This window comes from Aspergillus ambiguus, assembly GCF_047715705.1.
Source record: "Aspergillus ambiguus strain CBS 117.58 unplaced genomic scaffold BDV59scaffold_44, whole genome shotgun sequence".
In the NCBI taxonomy this organism is placed as follows: domain Eukaryota; kingdom Fungi; phylum Ascomycota; class Eurotiomycetes; order Eurotiales; family Aspergillaceae; genus Aspergillus; species Aspergillus ambiguus.
Genome location: NW_027395557.1, coordinates 104,233 through 118,201, shown reverse-complemented (window position 1 = coordinate 118,201; position 13,969 = coordinate 104,233). Strand labels below are relative to the sequence as shown.

The following is a 13,969-nucleotide window of genomic DNA, read 5'->3' as shown; positions in this document are numbered from 1 at the left end:
AATGCATCCGTGTAACATTGCCCGGTTTATGCACTTAAGCCTTATGCCCATAATGGAAGTGCGGATCCCGATAGAAATGAGCCTTCTTTTGAATCCGTCCTATGACACGTGTAGTAAACCCTGAATTTCGAACCCCTAAACTTGTTGCTCAGAATGAACTGAAATCAAGTACACGTGGAGTTTGGTAGTACCTGAGTAGTGTACCAGGTAGTATACTACTATTGCCTTAAACGGTAAGACTTATCACCCTATCGATAAGATCACGTGTGGACCAGTTTTCGCGCGATAACTTTGTCCGCATCACCTTCGCTCGACACCCAATTGCTTTTTCACCTAAAGACAGAGGCAAACCATGCATATCCGTTGAAATATTGAATATTTAAATCAAAGGCAGACGCTTCCTATTGTGGTATAAGTAAGCTGAACACCTGCTATATTATAATAATACCTTCAATATAATTATTTGCCGTGCTTCTCTGAGTACGCATACGCCCTACTAGAACGTATATAAATTTATACTGCTTATATAGCACTGCCTCTGCTAAAAAACCGACTGCTTATAACACTAGCGTATTTAATAACATCTTAGAATTATTATATCTGAACCTGTCCCCGGAAAACTACTTATAATTTACTTTTTAGGATAAATATCGTTCTATAATATATACTAGGTCTAACAGTAATAGATACGTCTCGTTTCTCCGAGAGAAATATATTAAAGAAGGACCGCTGAACAGTAGCAACGGAGATAGGAGTGGAAATATATATATTTAAGTTATTAAAGGCCTAGCCAGCCTTTATAAGCTTGCTAGGCGAGGTATAATTACGGCCGAATGTGGGAAGAACGGCTAGGGTAAGAGTAAGGGCGATAGATAAGGAAATAATATTCTTATTTAGGTTTCTGTTGGGACGGTCATGCGTAAGGTAGATAGATATAATTTAGTTGTGGTGGAATAAGCTCGCCTGAAGAATCGATATAAGGAGAAGGATACCGAGTAGGACAAGCTAGATATTATTAAATTATTCTTTATTTATTATAATTATTAGGTATTTTACCCGGGCGCTAATCTCTCTAACTTTCTAACGACTATCTTCCCTAAGAATCCTCCGCGACGATAGCACATTGCAGTATTAGAACCGAAGATATCTATCTATCTTAATCTATTATATCATATAAATAAGCCTATACTCTTAGCTACGGGGGCTGTCGGCGATCTAGGGAACCTGTATCTTATCTATCGATCTATAATATACTAGAGAGCATCATACCTGAAAGATATAGAGGACGTGCAAAATATTGTCCTATAGTGTATGATCGTTCGGCTGCGATAGCTGTGGGATATTCGGAGTCTTCTTCCCGTGGCATTTTTGATTTATCTTTTCAATTTAAGAGTACTGTAGTCAGTGTGAGAATGCTAAGGGGGTAGGGCGCACATAAGCATATACTTAATAACGGTACATCCGGGGCAAGGTGGAGATTTCTAAGGGCCGTCGGTTGGACTGATGCAGGGTAATACAAGCCGGTCCGTAGAGGAGACGCAGGATAATTTATGGGAGACTCCTGTATTTTTGACTTGGACGAGGCATTGCCGTGCATGGGGTTTTAGAGCCATTACGCCACGCCAATGTTGCGGAGACAGCTACACGCACTCTGCTTTGCTCCTACGACTGGACTTCACAGACACTATATAGAGAGACAGTTCTGCGCATGGATACGCTGGTGCTGGAGCGGATGCTTCGTGTTGACCGCTTCCGGGGTGGTCTACAGAGGCCTCTCCGTGAAACGTCCTCGGCGCGGTACGACATTGGTGATGGGGTAGAGGTTGTCTAGTATGTGCTGCTTTGTTTGATTATCGGTCTCAGTCCTAGAGTGTCCGTACCCTGGATCGACAATACATTTTTGATGCTGGGCGCATATCATTATCGTAGACAACTCATGGAGAGAATGATTCCGTGTATGCCCCATATCTATATCGCTTTAAGGATGACAACCTCTTCCTACATGGCACGCATTTCCTTCGAGGTTTTCTCACAATAGCTTCTTCGTATTATAGTAAGACGGCCCATCGTACATGCATGCTTCAGCTCATTTCAACATCGCCATCCACCTGCATAGCATCCGGTGCCGGTACATGCACCTCGACCACTGGCGTGCCAGACGCCCCGACACTCCCTCCATCTTCATTTTGGTTCCGCCCCGATTCCGCGAGGACGTCCCCTCCATTCGCGGCCGGTTCGGGCACGGTAGCTGCGCCATTGGTAGGCACAGCGGCTTCATACGCCGCGCCGACGCCAGCCTTCAACACTTCAGAGCCGCCCACCGCGCCAGAACCGGACGCGTCCAGCCGCGCGTTGCCAATGACATCACCATCAACGCCGCCCCAAACCAGCATGGCCTCAACCTCATCGACGATGTCCGCGACGATATCCTCCACGATCTGCTCGACGAAGCGCTCGCCGATGCCGCGCACCGGCTCGCCGTTCTCCCCGGGCGACGGGGGCTCGAACCACCACGGCCCCTCGAACTTGCATTCCACGGCGCCGCCACCGTAACAGCTCACGGCGGGATAGTAGCCGATCATGCCATCGTCGGCGTTTTCGCGCTCGCCGAGCCCGAGGTTGTTGGTGCCGTTGGCCAGGCGACTCGCCGGCGGCAGGAAGGCGTACAGCTCCTTGAACGGGGTGCCCATCTTGACGCCGTTCTTGAAGATCGTGATGCTGGATCCCGGCAACGTGCGCAGCGACGCATCCTCGCTGTTCAGCGGCGACGGCGGGCCGAACGTGGGCGTCTCCTTCAGGTTGAACGCGTAGTCGCGGAGCTGCTTCGTCGCGAACACGTTCGACTGCTGCCAGCAGAAATCCGACTTGTAGTGGAAGGGGATGCGGTCGCGCACGATGTTGGCGGCGGTAGGGACGGGCTCGGCGGCATCGCCGTCCGTCGCCGGGTCGTACGTGCCCTCGACGACTTTCTTGTGGAGTGCCAGCGGCGGCAGCGTGATGAGCATACCGATGACGTCGCCTTCGCGGATGGCCTCACCCTTCGGGAAGAAGTACTCGCAGCGCATGCGGTTCACTACCTCGCCGTTGACGTCTCGGATGCCGTAGCCGTAGCAGTCGATACCGACGTTGACGTCGAGGTCGGCTTCGCGTCGGGCGAAGCCCAGCCGCACGTGGCCTCGAGACGGTAGGTGCGTGTTCCCATTCCCGTTCCCATTTCCATTTCCATCGGGTGGGGCGGACGGCTGCTGCGATTCGGCCATCACGCCGTTGATGATCCGCGCCTCGTAGTAGAACGTGCCTTCGCGGGCACACACGTTGGCGCGGGCCGTGTGCCACGGGTCGCTGGTGGTGACGGCGCGGGCATCCCGGCTGAAGAGGATGGCGGCGGGGGAGTCCTCGAAGCTGAAGCGGGCGTGGTAGGGCGGGACGTCGGTTTGGCGGTATTTGATATGCCGGAAGCCCGGGTCGGCGATGGCGTAGCTGTAGCGGAACCCGTTCTTGTTGGTGAGCTTGTCGACGACTTCGTAGAAGTCCCAGCTCTGGCCCAGCACGGGGGTGGACTTGCGGGAGACGAAATTCAGCTGGCGTGGCTGCGGAGGGAATAAGTCGGAGCGTCGGGGCTCGGCAAGCATGAGAGGACGGAGGATGCTCAGTTCTGAACTGGGCAGGGAGACATTGTGCACGGCGACCGAGCGCTTTTTCGGAGGCGCGGCTTCGGCGTCTATGCCTTTGGCTTCGCGCTTCTTTCGACTGTCCCGCTTGTTGCGCTTTGATCTAGCGCTGTCTGCTTGGACTGAGGCGTTGCTTGGAGGCGCAGGGGATGAACGTGCATTCGCCTCTAAGGATCCATTCGGGAAGGGGAGGTTTGTAGGCGGTAACACGGGCGAGTTGATGTTGGACGAGGGGGTGGAGGAGCCAGCAGGTTGTGTAGATGCCATGATCGGCGTTATGTGGGATTATGGTTCGGTGGGTAGGATACTGGATTAGGTTGCTGGTCGTGATATGTTGAATACAAGAAACGGAGAACTTCGGGGGTATCGAATGGACGTGGATTTGAACTGTCAATGGTACGCCGGTGTGGAACTCATAGAAACCTACCATACAGATTATATCATTAGAGAGAAAGCGTATGAAGTGACAAAGAGATAAACACAGGTATGTGCAGTCGCATTGGGTCGAGCTATGACAGCCAGGAACATGGAAGTGATAAATAAAAGATCGAGATACTCACAGGTCGTCTGGTGTTGATCAGGTTCCTGAGTTGACTGGCTAAAATTGGGACGCCCCCAAGCAGCCTAATAATATGTGAAATGCAGTTACAAGAACAGACAATATGCAAAATCGTCGTAAACGTGAGAATGTGAGGTTGATGGAGTTGAAAGGAGCAGAAAGCGGATGAAGCTCCGGAGAAGGCGGTGAGAGCTGGTTTGTCCGGCAGAAGAACCGCTGAGTGAGTGGATCGGGTTAGGAGGGGCAAACAGGCGGTGAGATATATACACCAATAGACACCACGTAATGCAGGGCGGTCAGCCGAGAAAAAAAAAAGGATGTTCTTCTGCACGAAAAGTTGGGATCACCTGATCTTGAAATTTACACACTTTTCCCGGAGGAATTCTGTCGCATCTCGGGGGCTCGCTCGTCGTGATTTTCTTCTACCAGAGATCAGGAGTCCGTGGGAAATACTCTATCTATATCTGATTATTTCCTCTGCCTTGTGCCCACGACTCTCGAGCGAAACTGCCCACCATGCCGAAGGCGACCACTCCACGCTCGGCCGCTGCTACGCGCAGACATAATCCCCTGGCAGAGGATATCCTGACGGGAGGCCATCTGCGAACGCAACCTAGCAAAAAGAACAAGCGCAAGTCGCACACAGAGGAGGACCGCGAAGATGGCGAGCGCTTCATCGATGCGAAGATGTCCCGCAAGATTCTACAGATTGGACAGGAATTGGCCGACGAAGACGAGGCGGAGCAAACTGCCGCCAGGGGCCAGACGGGGGAGAAAATGAACACAGCATTCGATTTCGAGTCTCGGTTCGAGGACGATGGGATCCCGTCGGATGATGACGAGCGGTTTCCGGAGGACCAGTGGGAAGACGAGGAGGAGGTCGAGGAGGTGGTATGTTTTGTCCTGTTGCGAGACTGCTCTGGCTCATTTCTTGGACTATATCTAATGTACGAAACAGGAGGTCGATCCCAATGACCTCGATGTGTTCAACAAGTTCATTCCCGGGGATGACGGAGATCCGATCTTTAACCCTCGGCAGGAAAACGCCGGTCAGAGCACGAATCTCGCCGATCTGATCCTGGAGAAGATTGCGGAGCATGAGGCGAAACAGTCCGGAGACCAGACTCCGTTTATCCAGGGCGGTGGTCTACCAGAAGATGCCGTCCAGATTCCCGCCAAAGCGGTGGAAGTATACGAGAAGTATGCACGCGCTACAGCCCCCAGGCCACCGCTCAATGCTAACGAAAGGCAGGGTCGGGATGATTCTCTCTCGCTACAAGTCCGGTCCCCTTCCGAAGCCGTTCAAGATCCTCCCCTCGGTTCCAAACTGGCAGACGCTGCTTGACATTACCCGGCCCGAGTCCTGGACCGCCAACGCCGTCTACGCGGCCACGCGGATCTTCATCTCTTCGAAGCCGATCGTTGCGCAGGAGTTCATCTCGACCGTGCTCCTCGATCGGGTGAAGGACGAAATCCACGAGACCAAGAAGCTCAACGTGCACACGTACAACGCATTGCGGAAAGCGCTGTACAAGCCGGCGTGCTTTTTCAAGGGGTTGCTGTTCCCTCTGGTGTCGAGCGGGACCTGTACGCTGCGAGAGGCGCACATCGTCTCCTCGGTCATTGCACGGGTGTCGATTCCGGTTCTGCACTCGGCGGCCGCCTTGCTCCGGATGTGCGATCTGGCGGCCGAACAGTCATTGACATCGTTGGAGAGCACGGGGGCGGTCAACACCTTTATCCGGGTCTTCCTGGAGAAGAAATATGCGCTCCCGTACAAGGTGATTGATGCGCTCGTGTTTCATTTCCTGCGGTTCCGGGCAGACACCGGAGAGGACGCGATGATGACGGACGGAGGGTCGAACAAGGGCTACAAACTGCCGGTTCTGTGGCATCAGTCCCTGCTAGTGTTCGCGCAGCGGTATCGCAACGATATTACGGAAGATCAGCGGGAGGCGCTCCTGGATCTGCTCCTAGTCCGGGGACATAAGGATATCGGACCGGAGGTGCGACGGGAGCTGTTGGCGGGGCGTGGACGGGGTGTGGTGGTCCCGGACCCTGAGAAACAAGGGGCGCTGGACGCTGGTGATGATACGATGGACGTGACGATGTAGGAGGACTGGGGGGGAGATGGAATGAAAAGTATCATGAGGCTGTTGACCCTGTGGAGGGGTTTGCGTGTTCATGCTTGGATGACTGGCGTTTTATACCGGATGTAATTGATTGGATTGATTTTGTGAATAGAAGATTTCCCGTGGGAATGAGAGATTCTTCGCAAAGGGTTCTTGGGAGCGTCATACTGGGTTGATGCAAGGATCCGCAGTGTCATCGGTCGTCGTCATTGCAGCGGCAGGAATCTGGCGCAAGGGAGGGCCGATCGGTGCATAAAGCGGACGGATGCGGTCGGCCAGCCCGAAAAGGTACTGTTTTCGGAGGCGGGAGTGGCAATACGTGGAATAAGCTAGAATAAGCAAGGCATTCTCGCGAGATTCCAATGATTGACCCACCGAGATCTGGCCGACACATTCCTTTGGTTACTGGAGGACCAGAAGTATGAAGGGAGTATGAAGGGATTGATATACGGAAGATCCAAGTAATATTATCCCAATATTCGGGCCCGATAGAGTATGGAGGTGTCCGATCCGACAGACAGACAGATAGAGAGGGCCAGTGAACCATGGACTTGGAGCATTGGTCAGGTACCTTACCTCTGACAGTCGTACCGTGTCACTGGGGATGATGTTGCATGGACATACCGAACCACCGGAATCCCAACTCTAGGGTTGGCCGTCGGTCGTTGGGGTGAGGACGAAAGCATGCAGGAGAGGGGGAACTGGAGATGGAGGGAGGAGCTGTAGAGATGACAGGTAAGAGTCCACTGCTGCGTATCCTTCCCGGGTCAGTTTAGGGTCGGTGCCTGAGTAGTCAGGACCTGCTTGCTATATTTGGCCAGTATCATGAATCCGGTTAGCCCAGTCAGTCCCTACTGGTCCACCTCTTTCTCTCTCTCGCTCTTTCTTCTCTCTCTCCTTCTCCTCATCTTCTCTCTCGTCGTCGTCAATTAATCTATCTTCTTCATCTCCATCTCCTCAATCTCTTCCATCTGAAACCAGCCATCGCCTCCCAACCAGGCAAATCCGCCGTGTTCCCAGACTTCTCCACCCGTCCGTGGTATGTGAGGGTCCGAGTCAGACATGACTATCTAAAAGTAGTGCTCCTCATCGGCTGCTACTCAGATTCTTTCTTTTTCATGGTTGGGTGGCCAGAACCTTCTTCTTCGCTGCAGCCCCTGACCCCATTTCTCGCTCTCGTCTGCTCTTCCACCTCTCGTTCTCTCGCCTGTGTATATCTCTCTGCTTCTTCTCTACGGCCTCTTGCTCGGTCCATCTCTCTCGGCTGACCCACTGATCCAACCCCAAGGGATTTGCGGAAAGGCCCAGATTTTCCCCCAAACGACCCTTCCCCTCCACCGCCGTCTGCGGCCTTGTTTATGGGAAACCAGTAGCGCCAAAATATTTCATTATTGCCCGGTTTCTTATTATATCCCTCCATTTGACCCCCTGCGGATCCCTCATCTTGCTCAATCTCGTCAATTTCCCTCCCCAAAAGTGGCCCCTGGGTTCACTAGCTGTGCTTGTGGCCCTCTTCCACTGCCACCATGCCAATCAAGCTCCCCAAAAGCTTTGCCCGGCGGAAGTCGGCCGGAAATGCTTTAGAAGACGTCGAGCCGCCACCCCAATCCTCCTTCCGAGTCTTCGAGCGTCCCTCCGTCGACCGCAAGTCCTTCAGCGAGGGCAATCTCCTCTCCAAGCGATTCAGTGAAGCCCAGCCGCTGTATTCCACCCCAGAAGATCACGATAATATCTTCGCCGACCACCACCCCAAAGATCTGTACGTCCTTTTCCTCCTCTTTCCCTATCCGAGACCCCCTCCTAACCAACTCCATCCAGTCATCGGGAGTCGTATGAAAATTCCTCCTCTGTCCGGTTCAGCTCCTCCTTCCCCCGCCGTTCCACAGACGGGCCTGTTCCGGCCGATGCTCAGTCACCGCATACCCGCAACCTGCACGATATCCCAATCCCCCCCATCTCGGGAGCTTTGCGCGCGGCTGGGAGAACCTTCTCGTTTGGTGGACGATTCTCAAAGTCTTCGGCGCCCATCCCTCCTCCGCAACAGTCCACACCCGCCCCCGCGCGTGGTAGAGCCATGACCGCCACCTCCGACAGCACCGCAACACCTCCGAAGCTATTAGACACCGATCTCCACCTCGGTCAGCTGGGAGACGACTTCCACAACATGTTCGACGATCTGGGCAAATCCGAGAGTACGACGCAGCAGTCGTCGGCCCGAAACAGATCCGTCGATACGGTATGGCATTTCTTTCCCCTTGTAAGGCTGGTAGGACGCCGCGAGGCTAACAGACCCATCTAGTACTCCTCTTCCCCGCCAGAGAATCCATCGCAAAGAGGGGGAAAGGCGCCTCGTCCAGCCCCCATCAAGACAGATCACTCGAAGGATGTGGAGCCCTCCCCATACTCGTGGGATAGCCAGCATTCCGAAGAGGGTCTGCTCAACCCCGTCGAGTCGCCCCAAGCGGCTTCGGTCACGCCCCCTCCTGTCAACCACTATCCATCCGAGCGCCGCAAATCGCTCCCTCTGTCGAATGTCCCGTCGACGACATACCACCGTTCATTAGAGCGGCCTAACCCCGCGGCCGAGAGGGGCCTTCGGAGGAGCGTCTTGTATCCCACCAAGCGGGATTCGGCCTCTGTCGAGGATGAAGATGCCCGGTTGGTGAGACAGTCGCTCTACTCCAACCGGAGAAGCTCTCAACCGCTCGTCGCTTCCTCTCCCGAAGATTCGGATGATACGCCTCTCTTTGGCAACGGCCAGAACCTCACGGCGAACCGCTCCAAGTCCACTGGCCCAGTGATGGAGGATCAGACCGACCTTTCCATTGCAGCCCATGCGCAGTTGGCTGCTCAGTATGAAGAGCGTCAGCCCGCGCAGACCGCCTCTGGAAACAAAATCATGACCCCGTCCCAATTCGAGCATTACCGACAGCAGCAGGCCCTGCGGCGGTCCAACAGCGATGCATCATCCAAGAGTGACAACTCGGCGGGTAGCGAATTTGACGAGGAGGACGAGGCGGAGCAGAACCGCGAAGCCGAGAGGCTCCGTCGGAAACAGGAGGCCCATCTCTCCGTCTACCGGCAGCAAATGATGAAGGTGACCGGTCAGGAGGCGCCCGCGCCATCGCTTCGCCCGGAGATGGAACGGGCGAGCAACAGTGCCCCGAATCTGACAGTACCGTCGATCAATGGGGCCAATCAATCCGGCAGTAACAAGAGCAGCGAGGGAGATGACGACGAAGAAGTCCCCCTGGGAATTCTGGCCGCCCACGGTTTCCCCAACCGAAACCGCCCCCCTAGTCGACTCAACCCGTCCAGCTCGAACCCGAACCTGCGGGCGTCGTTTCAACAGCCCTATATATCGTCTGCTGGTTCGGTGGCTGGCCACGAATCTGGAAACCGCAGCAGCTTGCCCGTCTTTGCGCGCAATCTCCCGCGGGACCCTTACCTTGGGGCGAGCTTAGTGAACCCATCCAATCGGGAGTCCCTCGCCCTGGGAGGAGGTGCATCCGTTTATGGCGGTCCGTCCGGTCCCCCAACATCCCTCCCGCCCGGGGGGTTAGTTGGCGTAATTGCCACGGAGGAGAGGGCCAGAGCGATGCGAAGGGGGAGCCCGAACACCCAGGCCATGTACGAATATCAGAATGCAGTACCGACAGCTCCCATGCACCCCAGCGGTGTTCCCCGACCCTACACCATGATGAGCATGTACCCCCCGAACATGTCTTCCCCCCAGGGGGGAGTTTCGGCCACGGAACAGGCCCAGATCCAGCTCTCTCAGCAGATGTCGAACATGATGCAAATGCAGATGCAGTGGATGCAGCAAATGATGCAAATGCAGGGTGGGCAGGGCCCTCCCCCGTCGCTGGTGCCTCCCATGCCTAACATGAGACCGTCTTCGATGCCCTCGGCAGGATCGGTGCACAACGCCCCGCTGGGCTACCCGAATGATCAGCGCACGCTCAGCATGCTGGACCCCAATGCTTCCTCCCGGCTGAATAGTCCAATGCCCTTCGCTTCGGGCGGCCTTCGCCCGGGCACCCCGCACGGTCAGGGCTATGCGCCGTCGATCGCCCCGTCAGAGCGCAGCACCGTGGGCATGGCTTCTCGGTATCGGCCCGTTTCGACTGTCCCGCCGGAGGCTGACTCGGCTTATCATTACGTCCCCAAGCCGTGGAACGACGAAAACCACCGATCTCCTCCCTCCATTACTTCGCATATGAGCAAGTCCACCGTCCGTCCCATGTCTGCGGCCGGCCAGTCTATTCTCGCGGTGCGCAGCCCTCCAGCAGGGCTCGATGACGACGACGACGATCAAGGCTGGGCCGAGATGATGAAGAAGCGGGAGAAGAAGCGAAGCAACTGGAAGATGAAGAAAGAGGCAACCGGCTTTGGAGATCTGCTCAATGCCGTACATTAATACCTTACCCAGTAGATAATTTGTTCCCGTTTATCTTGATTTGATCTCCAGCCCTCTTATGAACCGTTATCTGTCATGCACATATGGTATTGTTCCTTTATTTCTACTGCGGCCTTGGAGGCGCGCATACTCGGCGAGAGTTGGGGTTCATTTGGTTGTTTATTCATTGCCGAGCACTTTGTTTTGACTTTTTATCATCGAAAGAAGATTTGCATAATAAGCCTCTACTCACTTGACGTTTGGTTTGGTGGATGGAGTTCGGCGGTCATGTAATATTTCATTCCATTTCCCCGCAAGGTTGTGTGTATTCAAGCATCGACTGGTTTTCAGTCTTCAATCTGCTTCATCCCTCTATATACTGGTTCCGTTCTGCGTCTTACTGTCCCAGTCGCTGAAGGATCTCCGCGGCTTCCTGCCGGGATTTCTCTACGATTTCAGCGGCCGACATGGTCTCCCTCACGAGGCCGACCCCCGTACCAGCGTAGGTTGTCAATCGACCGGTAGGTCCCCAGCCCAAGTCTCCTTTCTTCAACTCCCTCTCGTACCGCTCACGGTTCTCCTCATCGCTCATCCCCTTCTCGACCGCGTCGACATAGCTTTGATTGATGACGCCCCGTCCGTCATACCTCACCGGCCAGCCAGCGATGCCTCTTACCCGGTCATAAACGGTGGAACGAACGGTGCTGAGCCCACCGTCCGACGCCCGCAGAATCTCCGCGCGGTAGCCCTGCGCCACATTCGCTTCCGGCGACGCCAGGAACCGCGTGCCCATGACCGCCCCTGCAGATCCCAGGGCCAGCGACGCCGCCAGACCACGTCCATCTGCAATGCCACCCGCCGCCAGAAGCGGGATCTGGCCCATGCCACGGGCATGCAGGGCGTCGCGCACCTCCGGGAGGAGAGTCATGACAGAGGCGGACCGCGCCAGGCCATGCCCGCCCGCGTCGGACCCCTGCACGACCAGGACGTCCGGCCGCAGTGCGTGCGCCACGGCGAGCGCCTCCGCTACGGTCCCTACCTGCACCCAGATGTGGGTGTTTGGGACGACGGCGCGCGTGCGTTCCGCCCACGGCACGAGGTCGTCGGGTTGAGTCCGCGGGCCGAATAGCCACACTGCGCAGGGCTTGTATTTCTCGATCGCGGCGAGGGATCGGTCTAGATTTGCGCCCCAGTTGAGAAATCCCACACCGATGGGGAGAACCCCGCGGTCGTGGTAGATCTGGTGGAGCTGGCTGGTGGGAGGCTGCTGGTCCACTAGCCGTGCGGCTGCTTGGAGGTTACTTTCCAGCGTGGAGACGTCGTATCCGCCTGCGAGGAACCCCAGGCCGCCGGCGGCTGAGACTGACACGGCCAGCGTGGGCAGGGCGATGTTCAGCATCGGGGCAGATGCTAGGAGAGGGGACTTGGTCCAGGGATAGAGGGCTTGTAAGCGGGGCATGGTCGGTGGTTATGGAGTGAGAAAGGGAAAGGCGGGCATTTCTGTCTTGCTACTGTGGACGTGAACCAGGTATATATATATATACATATATATACCTCGGTATATGGTGAGGATGGGTGAGGTGTAGTTCATATGATGCCGTTGCCCTTTTGGGATGTGATCACGTGCAATCACGGGACTGCGGAAGGATCATCGTTCATCCTCGTCGTCTTTAGATCATTTTATACTCACGTCCTCCAAGCATTCTCTTGCAGTCTGCCCTGTCCTATCGTGCCATTATTTACGTTTCTCTTTCCTCATCTTCATCCTCTTCTCATCCATATCTATCCCTACCAGGCTGATTGTGGTCCAACTCGCCTCGCACCTCTGATATCAGTTTCTTTGACGTCCTCACAGTTGAGCACCATCTGAGACACCAGCTCACAAGTCCAACTGCTGCATTATCTCTTGGATATCCTCTGGTTACCACATATCGTCATAGTTTTATTATTTCTATCTCTATCCGTGAAAATGAACGCCCCAGATCGGTAAGACAGCGACTATGATTTCTTTTGTCCTTGCACCCGATGTCTGTCGTTTCTACGTCATGTTCATGTTCTTTGATATGGTATCTCTGCCATTTCTCCATTACTGGCGATGGAAATGCTGTTGTGCGGAAAGAGCAGGGCAAGCCACCACAGTGGTGAATGCCCTCCTGCTACAACTGCCTGCATCATGCTGTCACCTCTGCTCCTCTCCACCACCATCTCTCCATTTCCGTTCCTTCAACCCCACCCTGCGCATGCTCTCAACTGGCCGTGATGGATTCAGAAAGAGAGCCGAGACAACCCATTCTCCCTCCTGAGCTCGCCTATGCGCGCTGGGTCAACCCCAACAGCAGCCAACCAAGCCGACATCAGCCGTCAACACAGTTGGGGAATGACCAGCCCAGGTGTGCTTGTTCCAGAGAGATCTTCGCTCTGTTGCCATATATTCCTTGCATATATCTTGAGGATAAATCACTGACCAGGCGCGTTAATTTAGCTACGAATCTTTTGTGCTCGCGGGCGGCGAGAACAAGGTGGAAATGGAGATTGACACGCGTAAGTAATCCCCCGGCTTTAGAGTTCGTCATGGATCTAACAAGTCTCCAGGCATCCCCTCCTCTGCCATTTTCACTTTCAACAAGGAGGACCATACTCTGGGAAACCTGCTCCGCTCCCGTCTGCTGCAAAGCTCGCATGTTCTTTTCGCTGCCTACAAGGTTCCTCACCCGCTGGTCCCCAAGTTCATCCTCCGCGTCCAAACCGACGGCGAGATTACTCCCAAGGATGCTGTCATCGCCGCCTGCCACGAGCTAGTGCGTGACCTCGGCATTCTCTCGCGCGAGTTCACCAAGGAGTACGAGCTGCGCAAGATGGTGGGAGCCACTCAGCAGCAGAATGGCACCCAGGATGGCATGTAGATGACAACGCGCTGACGGCTTGTGATTCATGGGCGTATGAGGGGGTTCTTATTTTGCTTTCGTATTGCATGTACGCGCGGCTGGCCACGCGCTATGAAACTTCCTTGTCTTACGATTGTATCCAGTCTGCTGGGATGGCTTGAATCGATCTGCAGAGCAGCGTCGACACGGCTTTCCGCGGTGGGACATGGAGGTATGACCGATGCCGATGAGTGCCGGAGTTCGGGATGTACTCGGATATTAGAGTCTTAATGAAATGCATGTGTGCTCAGGATGGGTTCTCGTGGGTGTCGTAAAGAGTAGCC

The 13,969-nt window shown here is 54.9% G+C and overlaps 5 protein-coding genes across 5 annotated transcripts; 3 read left to right on the top strand and 2 right to left on the bottom strand.

The window, feature by feature from the left end:
• Positions 1 to 2,038: 2,038 nt before the first annotated feature.
• On the bottom strand, positions 2,039 to 4,524 carry BDV59DRAFT_186893 (SPRY domain-containing protein). Its single transcript, XM_073691100.1, has 2 exons — positions 4,232 to 4,524; positions 2,039 to 4,094 (listed from the first exon to the last, which is right to left on the bottom strand). Exon 2 carries the CDS (start codon positions 3,936 to 3,938, stop codon positions 2,082 to 2,084), a length of 1,857 nt encoding a protein of 618 aa, XP_073544043.1. The 5' UTR covers positions 3,939 to 4,094; positions 4,232 to 4,524; the 3' UTR covers positions 2,039 to 2,081.
• A 12-nt stretch (positions 4,525 to 4,536) lies between these two features.
• BDV59DRAFT_186888 (snoRNA-binding rRNA-processing protein ENP1) lies at positions 4,537 to 7,069 on the top strand. Its single transcript, XM_073691098.1, has 3 exons — positions 4,537 to 5,121; positions 5,189 to 5,430; positions 5,483 to 7,069. Exons 1-3 carry the CDS (start codon positions 4,747 to 4,749, stop codon positions 6,342 to 6,344), a joined length of 1,479 nt encoding a protein of 492 aa, XP_073544042.1. The 5' UTR covers positions 4,537 to 4,746; the 3' UTR covers positions 6,345 to 7,069.
• Positions 7,070 to 7,658: 589 nt separating this feature from the next.
• Positions 7,659 to 10,970, top strand: BDV59DRAFT_120259 (uncharacterized protein). The gene is made up of 3 exons (XM_073686782.1): positions 7,659 to 8,121; positions 8,181 to 8,598; positions 8,662 to 10,970. Exons 1-3 carry the CDS (start codon positions 7,889 to 7,891, stop codon positions 10,780 to 10,782), a joined length of 2,772 nt encoding a protein of 923 aa, XP_073544041.1. The 5' UTR covers positions 7,659 to 7,888; the 3' UTR covers positions 10,783 to 10,970.
• Positions 10,971 to 12,395, bottom strand: BDV59DRAFT_210461 (nitronate monooxygenase). Its single transcript, XM_073695604.1, has one exon. The coding sequence runs from the start codon at positions 12,218 to 12,220 to the stop codon at positions 11,159 to 11,161; it is 1,062 nt and encodes a 353-aa protein (XP_073544040.1). The 5' UTR covers positions 12,221 to 12,395; the 3' UTR covers positions 10,971 to 11,158.
• Positions 12,396 to 12,413: 18 nt separating this feature from the next.
• Positions 12,414 to 13,937, top strand: BDV59DRAFT_186884 (DNA-directed RNA polymerase II core subunit RPB11). Its single transcript, XM_073691097.1, has 3 exons — positions 12,414 to 12,747; positions 13,244 to 13,302; positions 13,354 to 13,937. Exons 1-3 carry the CDS (start codon positions 12,731 to 12,733, stop codon positions 13,662 to 13,664), a joined length of 387 nt encoding a protein of 128 aa, XP_073544039.1. The 5' UTR covers positions 12,414 to 12,730; the 3' UTR covers positions 13,665 to 13,937.
• Positions 13,938 to 13,969: the final 32 nt, after the last annotated feature.

Excerpts from the sequence above, each read along its gene's own strand:
- BDV59DRAFT_186893 (XM_073691100.1), bottom strand. The coding sequence starts at position 3,938 with ATGGCATCTACACAACCTGCTGGCTCCTCCACCCCCTCGTCCAACATC.
- BDV59DRAFT_186888 (XM_073691098.1), top strand. The coding sequence starts at position 4,747 with ATGCCGAAGGCGACCACTCCACGCTCGGCCGCTGCTACGCGCAGACAT. Across the intron at positions 5,122-5,188 it reads AGGAGGAGGTCGAGGAGGTG|GAGGTCGATCCCAATGACCT; the intron begins GTATGTTTTGTC and ends TGTACGAAACAG. Across the intron at positions 5,431-5,482 it reads GCGGTGGAAGTATACGAGAA|GGTCGGGATGATTCTCTCTC; the intron begins GTATGCACGCGC and ends AACGAAAGGCAG.
- BDV59DRAFT_120259 (XM_073686782.1), top strand. The coding sequence starts at position 7,889 with ATGCCAATCAAGCTCCCCAAAAGCTTTGCCCGGCGGAAGTCGGCCGGA. Across the intron at positions 8,122-8,180 it reads GACCACCACCCCAAAGATCT|TCATCGGGAGTCGTATGAAA; the intron begins GTACGTCCTTTT and ends AACTCCATCCAG. Across the intron at positions 8,599-8,661 it reads GAAACAGATCCGTCGATACG|TACTCCTCTTCCCCGCCAGA; the intron begins GTATGGCATTTC and ends AGACCCATCTAG.
- BDV59DRAFT_210461 (XM_073695604.1), bottom strand. The coding sequence starts at position 12,220 with ATGCCCCGCTTACAAGCCCTCTATCCCTGGACCAAGTCCCCTCTCCTA.
- BDV59DRAFT_186884 (XM_073691097.1), top strand. Across the intron at positions 13,303-13,353 it reads GGAAATGGAGATTGACACGC|GCATCCCCTCCTCTGCCATT; the intron begins GTAAGTAATCCC and ends ACAAGTCTCCAG.